General features: G+C 44.3%; 1 protein-coding gene across 2 annotated transcripts in view; it reads right to left on the bottom strand.

The window, feature by feature from the left end:
* Positions 1 to 706: 706 nt before the first annotated feature.
* Positions 707 to 11,690, bottom strand: part of TRPM8 (transient receptor potential cation channel, subfamily M, member 8) — a 37,931-nt gene continuing 26,947 nt past the window's right edge. For both annotated transcript variants that reach the window (XM_010158285.1, XM_010158286.1), the window contains exons 18-24: positions 10,513 to 10,654; positions 8,964 to 9,135; positions 8,552 to 8,729; positions 5,800 to 5,990; positions 3,609 to 3,708; positions 2,248 to 2,281; positions 707 to 757 (exon numbers count right to left, since the gene is read on the bottom strand). In XM_010158285.1, coding sequence (XP_010156587.1) covers positions 707 to 757; positions 2,248 to 2,281; positions 3,609 to 3,708; positions 5,800 to 5,990; positions 8,552 to 8,729; positions 8,964 to 9,135; positions 10,513 to 10,654 — 868 coding nt within the window. The remainder of the gene's footprint in view (positions 758 to 2,247; positions 2,282 to 3,608; positions 3,709 to 5,799; positions 5,991 to 8,551; positions 8,730 to 8,963; positions 9,136 to 10,512; positions 10,655 to 11,690) is intronic.

Below are 11,690 nucleotides of genomic sequence, written 5' to 3'. Positions count from 1 at the left end.
AGCCTGCTGTCTTTAAAGATGAGAAGAGTTCTTTGCATGCATCAATATTCTGCCTGGCTTTCACATCCCACTGGTACCTGTGGCTCCAACCCAGTTCTTCCACAGAACTGATGAAAAAGGAGAAAAGGCTCATGACCAGACACTGAGCTGCAGCTCTGCACTATCTGGGACAACTCTTCACTCTGCAAAGGACTTGAGAAGGCTACAGTGATCCACTGTAAAGGCCCACTTTGACAACGGGAAAATAAACCTTATTCCTACCCACAATTCTGTTTTTTCTATTTGGTTTTTATATTCTTTGAAGTTAAAATGATCCAACTGTAAACGATCCAGCACAGTAGCTCCTAATTTTCCAGCGAACCTCTAGCACAAAGGCAACTAAAATAACTTTGGGTTATTTACAGGTTTTTAAAGGCAAGGGAGCAAAATAAGATGGTTTAAACCCAGACCAAAATTGTTAGAAACACCAGATGGAAAATTATATTTTCAGAAAAAAAAAAAACAAAACCCAAACAAGGAAGAGATTTAACTGATTTCTTTTTCAATATTAGACAACGTCAATCCAAGCATCAGTAATTCATACTAACTCTCCTTCCAGAGACATACCAATTTAACATCACAGATGCTGAACATTTATTCAAGTCGGAGAACAGATTTAAAGAGGGCTTACCCTGCTCAGGTAGCTGCTCTTGGCTCTCAGCTGCATTCATTTGATTTTGTTGGAAATCTCTTTCAGCAGGCCTTTCAAATCAGAGAGCTTAAGAATTAAAAAGAAAAAAAAGTCAATCTAACTCACCCCAACAGATGATCACCACTTGGGATATGTCAAGTACCTTAAAATACCCTTGAAAATACTGTACGACATCAGCAACAACAGGCACAGAACCCCTTATCTGAGCTCCTGGCATCCCTGTGGACACCAGCCGCTGCTTCGAAAGCGGTACCTGACTGCGTTCTGTACGCAGTACTCGCCCTGTGGTGGCAACCGAAGCAGTGTTAATACCGCTCGTCACAGGAAAGCAGTGCTAATAAGTAACATGAGCAACACGTAACTACCTCGCTAAATATTACAACTCTACCTCGTGATCAAGGCTCATGCCTAGGATATCACCTCAAGTGAGAGCCAGAGAGATATCCCTGGAGTGCCCTGCTCTCGAGGGCACTGCTCCTAAGCGCTGCCCTCAGGACGTTTCTGTCATCAACGCTGAAGGCCCAAATCACCAAACAGTTTGCCGTAAGGTATTCCCCCAGAATATGAGGTACACTAAATTTCAGTTTCAAGAGGAGCATCGCTAGACACATACTTCGTTGCTCACCATTTCCGTTTCAGTCTTGAAAGCAAGCTATTGTTTTGTAATCTAAATTATTTGACAGCAATCAAAAGAAGCATTTTAAAGTATACATGGGTCTTTTCACCCTTGGAATTTTAAAAAAAAAGGCTGTTCTTCACAGCAAAGCAACTCCCCACTTCAGAGGAAAAATTCTTAATTCAAATCAAGCCCTCAAGAAAAATACTGAAAAGACCTTTACAATGGGTATCAAGTCATAAAAATTATACTTGTATGACAGTTTTAATAATTATGTGCTCTGGTAGATTAGTAGCTTTATATTGCTTCAACAGAGGATGTTTCTGTGAATCAGATGAGAACTGGTCATTCAAATCATAATTAAAGGTCTTCCTAGCATGCCATAGGTAAGAAGCATCCCTTGTTTACCTAGCAGGTGTCGCCTGTGCTACCTGGAGCACCACCAGGCTTTCCACAATAGATCCAAACTGCCACTTCATCTTATAAGCAGAGGTTAAACAAATGAAAAAGTAGGATTAACTACCTCGTGCCTTCAGCACTAGAGGCTAAACGTGTCAGAAGGCATGTTTGAAAAGGGCATACTCTCAGTGCATAATGCTCCTTCTCCCCATCCGTATTTCACAGGCCTGTTCTACAGCAGAATATTGGAGTTTCATAAGACAGGAGTTATTTTTACTTCTGTTCCAACCAATAAGGAATACTGAGAAACACTTCTTCAATGCTAAACAAGCAATTTCCTTCTTCATTTTCCAGCACAATATGAAGCTATATATGGAATCAAAGGTGCAAAGGAGCAATTTAAAAAATCCTAATTAAAATGGGGTCCTGGCGATCATAGCAGACTGCACATGACTCTCAGTGATGCTCATTTTCCTTGTGGACCACTACGTGCCCTACCAGACAGACACACATCCCCCAGGGAAGTCTGAAACACAAGTACCTTTGCATCCAGTTGTCTAAATCGATGTATCATCCTGAAAACAGAGAGAGGACACTTAGAGAGGCCTTCACTAATCTCCCTTCCGCCTTCACAAAACTGTGCAGAGCTGCTTTGCAGAAGTCTTTCTGGAGATCTAGTCCTCATCATTGGCCGAAGCGTGGAGCTAAGGCAGTTAAGAGTCTGAAGTTGCCAGAGACTGCCCTCTGTGCATGCAGTCAGAGGTCAGGCACAAAGCAGATTGCCTGCAGACGCCCCTGCTCGGAACAGCAGGCTTCAGTCCTTCCAGGATGGCACGGCTGCAGATGGCTTGGCACTTTTTTTCGTACAAGTATATTAACTAATACATGAATTACTGTTAGTACTGCATGATTGCATTATCCTTGTCAAGACTTCTGCTTCCAGTATAAAAGCTATGTCTTTTTAACCTGTGTTTGGCTACTTAGCCAATGCTGAGTGCCTCTGGGTAGCCTTAAAAACACTTACCTGTGGACAGCAATGTTCACAGCAGGGGCAGAGGGGCATGGGAGAGCCTGGTCTTTCCTGCCCATTCTTATCAGCTCTTCCCTTACATTTAATTTAGGGAAGTACTCAAGATGATGGAAGCAAGCTACAAAATTAAGCCATCATACACAGCAGGTTGCTGTCACTTGCTGTTTCCTAGCTTTCTTTAGATTTCTCCTTCCTCTTCCAGTAGTACTTTGAAAACACTGACACAGACCCCAAAGGTAAAACGTCACAATGTGGCAGGCAAAGAAGGGCAGTTCCAAGTCACAACCTTCAACTACCATCATTCCAAATAGCATCTTCCCCTCTCCAGAGGTCTCTCCTACTCATGCTACTAAGTACAGACCTCTGTAGAGATAAATGCTGCGGGAATGCTTGATATCCCAGGTCTAGCACTAAATATTCCCTGCTATCTGCATAATTTTACAAAACTAGTCAGCTATAGCACTGCTTTCCACAATGAGATCTCAAAACACTACAGGAAGACAACATTTTCTCCCCTGGTGGTAAAATAGACAGACCTGAATACAGAAACGCAAAATCGTTTGAGAAATACTGCAACACATATTTGGAACAAGTGTGTTTAATACATCTACCAGCGACTGCGTGCATAACACGCCATCATAACCCTCACGATATTGCCATTAGCGTTTCCCCAGCTCAGTCAACTATTTCTGAAGACAGCCTGCAGCAGCTGACAATAAAAGCATCATTTTCCTTAAAAAAAAGGCACATTTATGCCAAGTTTATTTATCTACCCATTAGTCTGTAAACGTGTAGAGCTGCTCAAAACCTGACTTCACTAAAAATATTCAACAGAAAGTTAAGAGAGTGAAGACAAAGAAGGGCAGACGTACTCTTCTGATGAATCATTTGCTTTGGTATTGATTTTCACTAGGTAATTTTCCTTCATGACAGCTTCCCATGCCAGGATTTCATTGTCCTCATTCTTTAAGCCTAGGAAATGTAGGTGAAGAAAAACAACAGCAGATTCAGTTAATTTGCCTTTCCAATGCTAGGATGCAAAAAGGCTGGGCTAGTGCTTGCCATCACAGGCTAATGATTCCCTTCCCATTCAGAGCCTTCACAGCCCCACTTCCCACCTGTGACACTGCCCTGATGAACATGGCATTAATGCAGTTTATTGTACGCTCCTTGCAGCCACAGTTGGTCAAAAAAAAAAGAAAATCCGAACAAAACCACCTAACAAGCCCCAAGTCTTTCTGATTTTTTTGGAGTCTTGGTTAACACAAGTGCTTTGCAGCTGCTTCAACAGGTACAGGACAGTCCAGGAAGTTCCTATCTAGGTTTGAGATTTCCATTTGTTTCTACATTATCCCATATTGGATCATGAACAGTAACAGCACAAAACACAGGGGTTTTAGTAAATGAAAGTTAGCTGAGACGAAAGCAGCCCACAGACAGCAAATGACTGAAGTCCCAGTTCCTGCACCCAGGGCTCCTCTGGCCTCCCACAGCCTCCACTGTTCTCCCCGCTACCAACAAGCATTTAAACACCCAAATCCAACCATTTCCCTAAGAGTTAAGTGGAGAAGCCAAGTGTTTGCAAGAGTCAACACATTAGCGTGCTTTCTCCATGCAGCTCTCCGTTCCTGTCACCAGCTCAACCACAATGATGTTCTGGCTCTAATTAATTCTTTCACTTGCTTTTAGAGCTGCAGCATCAACTCGGCATCACTTGGGCAGAAATATCTGCTGCTAAATAACCTTCCCAGCAAGGAAACCAAACTGATTTGAACAGCCAAAACCATTTAGTCAGTGCTAAGGAATTTTATACCCCAAAGCAGGCATCTTTCTCCTAAACTAATAACAAATCCAGCCTGTGCTGCAGGGCAGCAGTCTGGTTGCTGATGGATGGGAATAAGTCTGTCAATTAACTCAAGTTATCCTCTCTTATCTGCTTCGTTTTAAAAAAGTGAAACTACACCATTTGTTGGGGCAGGGCTGGGGGAAGCTTGTTAGAACAAATCACATCTGTACCCCCTGACAGATTAAAAAGGGGGAAATAGCTAGAGGACTGGTTCAGCCACTCCTGCATTTTGAGGCAGGTCATTTGGCCATGGCCAGAGGGCCAGGAGACACTGCATTCTCCTTCAGCCACCCACCAGCAGGCAGAAGAGCCTCTGAAGATGACTGGGCTCTACTAGGCTGCCCTAGCAGCTACCAGCTGCTAATAAGCAGGGAGACTGTAGTGGGAGGACCAGAAGAAATGCAATTCCAGGAGGTCGAGTAGCAAGCAGAAAGACAGACCACCTCTTGTACAATTTACCTAAACCCTCTGAGCAGGCAAGATGAGGGATCCCTGCTCTTGGGAGCTGTGCAGGAAGGATGCGCTCTCAGATGATACCCACAAATGGGATGGGCTATGTTTTTCATGCAGATCATGGAAATGACTTTCAACTGCTGCTGCAGCCTCTAGATGAATTTATTTGGTGCTCTAATACAAATAAATAACTAAAAATTCACACCAACTTTCAAACCTAGGAAGCAACATATGCAGCCCTAAACTGCTAGGATTAATTTGAAGTCGTAATTGATTTACACGAGGTAGTTCTGCCTTAAAACAGCTTGGACAAGAAAGCACGGGATAACACTGTGCAGCACTCCAGTAGAGCAGGTCTCATAGTAGAACACAAACTCTCTCACCAGACCTAAAGCAAAGCTACTGGGGGCAGGGTCACAACAATGCTCAGCTGGAGTGTTACCACAAGCAGTTAGGAGTATAATCCCTCATATTCAGAGACAGCACACCTTGAATACCGAAGGAAGATTATGGCTGGGAAGCTGCCAGGGGCTTGGATTTGGACCTTACCGAAGAGATTTCCAGCAACATAGCGGATTTGCATTCAGTGGAGAACATGAACAAGCTCATTTCCAGTAGAACCACCTCCTCTGAGGTCAACTGCTGCCCTGGAGAATTCCCCACCAAAACCCTAACTGCTGGGTTTAAACACACCATGCCACGGAGGGTTGCAGTGCACCTGCCACAGAGCTGACTTTTAGGAAGAAAGGAATAATCCAACTCACAACAAATAGATGGCTCTTTACTTTCTTTCTTACAGCAGCACTTGAAACATTTCCTCAACACCATGAATATGTAGGCAAAGATGACGAAAGGGAAGGGGATAGTCAAGCGACTGCAGTATTCTTGGACCAAGAAGTAACGCTGGAACTTCCACACCTGGTCGTTGTTCTCTTGCACTGATCCCACAGTGTAACTAAGAGGCAAAGAAAGAGAAAATACACACAGCATTGGTGAATAACTAAAGACCACCACCAGAGCCAAGAACGCGGCGTCTCTCTGTATTATACCAGGTTGTGCTTTTGTAAAGTCACCCTGGGGCTGGTAATTTTTACTGATTAGGAGGTTGTTGAGTTTGTCCTTCTCAGAGAGAAACCTGAAAATGGGAGGAACTAAGTGAGTAGGAAAAAAAACTAAAACCCAACAACCCCAAAGTTACAAATAAACTGGAAAAAATAGGAACAAGGAGAAAATTCCCTACCTTAGCTCTAGGCAATTTTCTTCCAGCCTGGACACATGAGAACAGGATGCTTCTCTGCAAGACGCCCCTGTCTCATTAATTTATCAGCTAGTTTCTTTCTAAGCAAAAACAAAACAACAACAACAAAAAAAAAAAAAACCACACCCAAACAATCCCTAAAAATAGAACATCTACCAGAAATGAAAAGCTCCTGAGATTTTTAGTAGAGGCATTAAGAATGCTCCAGGCACGGCTCAAACCTACCGTACCCTTACACGAGGTAAGCCAAAACCTTCCCTTGGTGGAAATAATCTTCTTTTTTAGAAGATAAATACAATCTTGAATTTCAGAAGTAACTAAAAAGTAATGTTCACCCTTTTCAGCTAATGCATACTGGATGAAAAGAAAGAGTTGGATTCTCTGTTGTTAAAATTAATATATATTTGTAATTGCAACATATGGAGACACTGATTGGACTGGCGTCTAATAGGCATCAGCATTATTAAAGATTGACAAATTCTGTGTACGCACTCATCGTAGCAGGAACCATCACAGATTTCACACATTTCACACAGTGGGCTGTGTGCCCACTGGGTCTCCTGACTTAACCAGGAACTTTGGATTGTATTGAAGTTGTTCAGTCTCTTGTTAAAATGAACTGTGCAAAGCTCGGAGAGTGTCCTCAGAGAATTCATACTGGGTCCTTCCACAGAATAAGCTGAACTGGCAAAACCTAGCTTTTTACTGGCCTAACTATAAACCAGAGCATTTACCATTGGGTGCTGTTAAAATAAGTGTTCTCACAAATATCAAAGGTTTCTAGGGTAGAGCTGGCTTACTGCTGTACCTTCCTTTATTAAAGTGAACTGCTTTCACCCTTTCTAGGGAGTATAAGCATTGCCTTCTGTTGCCAGATGTTGTGCAGGTTAGAAACACACACGTATAATAAACAGATCTGCTGCACTAGTCCTAGCTGCCTTGCCAAAAATCACATTCCTGACTGTCTTTGGAGTCCAGCTTAGCATGGGAAGAGAGATTCAGAGCAGAGGGGAGAGCAGATCCCAAAGCTGAGGCATTCTCAGTTCATCACACTAAGTCATCTCATCTCAGGCCAGGAAAAATTGGCATTGTGACTCGGAAGGGTATCCTCCTGTGGCAAACCAGGAGTCCTTAGCAGTGCCTGCAAATACTCTTGTTGCCAAAGCAAACTCCTGCCAAGTCTGTCACTGCCAAGGTACCATCAAAACACAAAAATAAACATAGCGGACCTCAAGAACGATGCCTGGGGGTTGTAAGTAATGTTGTTACGCTGCAAGGGAGTGTAAAGGAGAAAGGAAGCAGGGTGGGGAAGGAGAAGAGAGCCACAGCACCCATCCAGCTGTATCCCCAAGTCAGAAGTGAGAGCAATGTGCTCCCAAAGTCTGATGGGAATGACTTCCCGTTAACAACCCAACTCTGTGTCGCAGCTTGCAGTGGTTTCTGGAAGAAGCTGAGGAAACCTTTTGCTGCTCTTGCTGGTCCCAATGCAGTCAATATATATTAGAAAATGTGCACAATGGCCACTGTTTTTATTTAGCAAATCGGTGCTGGATACGTGCTACAGTCAGCAGTTCCCAGCAGCATACGTTAGGATTTGGATCCATCTCCATGGTGAAGCACCTCACAAGATTCCAGAGTAGGCCTCCTGACGGGTAGACCCTCAGACAGGTAAATTACAGTATGAAAACAGAGGAGATGGAATATTTCAAGACAAAGTCCCAAGGAGATGCGGCCCGTTGCCCGTGGTGTAAGTCAGAACAATAAAGAGCAGGTCCACCAGGGCAGTAAAAGACCCATCATCACCACACAGCAGTCCTGGTTAATAAAACCATGGTGCCATAAAGAGACTCTGATAATAACTCATATGTTCAGTCCAGCAAAGTCAGTGGTGCAGCACTGACCCAACTATCACCCTGCGAACCGCAGGGGTTTGTATGAAGCCCACTGTGCAAAGGATGCTTAGAGAAGTAGTAAAAGGCCAGGCAGCAATCCATCCCCAGGACAGTGCACCAGTTCTGATCAGACTGCTGTAAGAAATGCTGAATAACCTTGCCCTTGTTCACCTTCCCACACCACACCCCTTAACTTGAGAAATTTGTTTTGAGCTGGGAACCCTCTCCAGACTACTCCTAGTAATTCCGCTGCAAAAGACACAGGCAGAGTCCATGGGCTGGCTTCCTGCTGTTTTCCAGCACTTCATTCCCTTTCTCAGAGGAATACTGATATCACAAGAAAGTGATTGCTCCTTTATTACGTACCCAAACATGGCCACAAGTAGGTTCACGAGGAGGATGTTAGTTGAGAGCATGTAAATGCAGACAAGGGGAATGGTAATCCACTCTGGGAAGCGGGGTTGGTTGTTGGCATCCAGTTCCACACACAAGGGCTTGGACTCATTCCCAGAAAAGGTGCAGCGGTCAAAGTTGTAGGTGGTACCTCAGAGGGCGAGAGTAGAGAGCAAACAATGAGCCCTCTCCTTTCTGTTGGGTCCAGCCCCAGGCACTGCCACTGACCACAATACGTGTGGCCTCCCCTTCCCCACCTCCCCATCAGACAGGAAACCTTGCCTTGATGCTGTTTGGAGGGAAGGAGTCAACACAGGGCCAGACAACCACTGAAAGGACAGAGCCTTCAACCCACCCAGGAGAGATTCCCACAGAAGATAGCTACCATCAACATCATCAGGGTACTGGCCAAACATGGCCAGGTATGGCTCGTAGATGACAGATCGAAATATCCACTCCCAGCGGTGCTCATTCTTCCTCAGGATGCCTTGTCTGGCCACACCGAAGGCCACCATCCACACAGCAAAGAGGAAGAGGAAGAAGAAGACATCTATCATCTGGAAAAGGACAACAAGCAAATGCATCAGTGCCCCACTGCATGTCTGCTGCAAGCCACACATGGCTTTTTTCCCTGATTTCATATGTTAATATCAACCATTATCAATTAAAACCATTTTAATGCAAGTTTTCAGATCACTGCTCTGTAAATTTACAGTCACCCACACACACACGCAGGCAAATAATCAACCATTTCCACTCAGGAAACTCAAAAGTGTTTCTGCAACCATAAAGCCAAGGTGTGTTTCAGAATACACGATATCCCCTGGCATCAGACAGGCTCCACCCACACAAGCCAGATCCACATATGAAGACTATTAATGCAACAACTGCAGCTGCAGGCCCTGAGGTGAAAGCAGCTACTGCTTCTGAAAATGCCACTCTGGATGGCTTCAAACCAGCATTTAAAGTCCAGCCACTCTGGTTAACAGCTGCATGAACTTCTAGCTCTGAACAATATACAGGTAAGTGGAGACGGGCAATTTCCCAGCTGAGCTTCCCCATTTGTTGCAGACCCACCTCCACCACAATCTGCCCTTCCACTAGCCCCAGGCACCTTTGTTATTAGAGTTAACTCCAAAACTCATCCCTTCTGAAGAAGGCCAGAGAAAAGAAGGATGGACAGGGAACAACCCTGTGTTGTGGTTCCATATCATAAGGCACTCTAGGACCAAGTAATCCCAGCTTTGTGCCAGCTGTACATGGCAAAGCAAAGGCTTTTGCTCCCATTGTCACCACACAGCTGGTTTTTAAATTCCATGCACACAATTGGCCACAGGTGACACACACAAATTCAGGCCAACATACTCCAGCTCTTCAATGCTCCTCATTCTCACACCTACAGTGAGCCACAACAGTGTTATATGGAACCCCATTCTCTTCCTATTACCTTTCCCAGCCTGTTAGCAAACATCCCCTCCAGCTACCAAGGACAAAATTAGCCCAGCCACTCCATGAGCGGCTCCTCGCCACCCGCTTCTCCAGTCACTTAGGCGATGGCTGCAGCGGAAGACAGAAATCCTCCTCCTATACCTTTTATCATCATTGCCTCGCGTGGGGAACACTCATGTGAGCAACAAGAATGATGGAATATACCACTGAAACATTTGAGACATGGGAGACAAAATCCACCAGGAAACAAATTTCCTCTTCTGTTCTTCAACCTGATCTTTATTCTCTCCTTGTGCAGAGGGAGAGAAAAAGGCCCTGCTCTTAATTAGGTCCTATTTAAATCTTAATTAATCCTGTTTAGCAGATTTAAGAGAAGGGAGAGAACTTGCTGCCATCATCAGAACGGTGGTGATTTTCACTCCAGAAAAAAAAAAAGGTGTCACATCATTTATTTAGACTTTCTTGAATAGCTGCCAGAATCTTACCATCCTCTGCAGCATAATAATTTTGGGTCCTAGATTCCTGCTAACTGTGAAAATATGGATCAGCCTCAGAGTAAAAACTATGTAGTCCAAACAGAAAATGACTCTCCCAGAATACCAAGAGCTTTCATCAGATGAGTGAAGCCTGATGGAGACAGTAAAACGAAATGAAGAGAAGCGTTGGGTAAAGTATACAGAAATAAGGTGAAAAATACACTGAAACATCAAACTGAGGAGTGGAAAGTGAGTGACTGGAAAACAAAGCACAGCTACCCAGGGCCCCGTGCCCTCTTCCACCCACTCCCACCTGATGGCAGCTGTCAGAACTGGTTAATGCACACCACCTTACACCCTTCCTATGTTTGCTACATCATTGTTGCATCTCCTTTTCCCCTCTAAAACTACTAGCAGGCACAGAAATCTTGTGCCTTTAGCTACTCCCTCAGCCCTCCAAAACACCACAGTGCAACGACCACCTTGCTGCACCGAGGCAACAAGAACTCTTACATCTGACTGAACAGTTACACCGTAAAACGTGTTTCCATCATTTCTCTGTACAGTTGTTAACGCACTCATCCATGCCAAACAGCTTCTGTGAGCCAACGAGAGTCTGTTAGACTACTGTAGGTACAATTACAGCCCCCTTAAACACAACACATGAAAGCTCAAACAGTCGGGATTGCCATACCAAATGGTCAATAATAGGAGCCAGGGAAAATCCCAGAGAATTAACTCTGAGATATTAACCACCCTAGCCCACAGACATGCTCTGTACTGCCCGTCTTGAAGGCCTTGTCATGGCACCTAAGCCTAATTCAATCATCATCTTCTAAATATGCTCATCCAAACCTAAGCATTAAGAAGGGATGTGCTGCTGGCCCAGAAAGATCTGAGTTTAGCAAAGCCACCTTTTGACTCCAGGGATAGAACTCAACTTCCATTAAACACAAAAGAAAAATATTTCATACATATGTTCCCTAATGACTATATTTTATTTCTTTATTTGCTTTTCAAGATTTAGAGTCAAGCTGCAGTTCTGCACCCAGCTCTGGGGCCCTCAACAACAGAAGGATACCAACTGGTTGGAGTGAGTCCAGAGGAGGCCACAAAGATGCTCCGAGGGCTGGAGCCCCTCTGCTATGGGGACAGGCTGAGAGAGTTGGGCTTGTTCAGCCTGGAGA

The sequence above is a fragment of the Eurypyga helias genome, unplaced genomic scaffold, assembly GCF_000690775.1.
Source record: "Eurypyga helias isolate BGI_N326 unplaced genomic scaffold, ASM69077v1 scaffold7169, whole genome shotgun sequence".
In the NCBI taxonomy this organism is placed as follows: Eukaryota; Metazoa; Chordata; class Aves; order Eurypygiformes; family Eurypygidae; genus Eurypyga; species Eurypyga helias.
The sequence above is the reverse complement of the archived record's forward strand: the minus strand, read 5'-3'. Positions and strand labels throughout refer to the sequence as shown.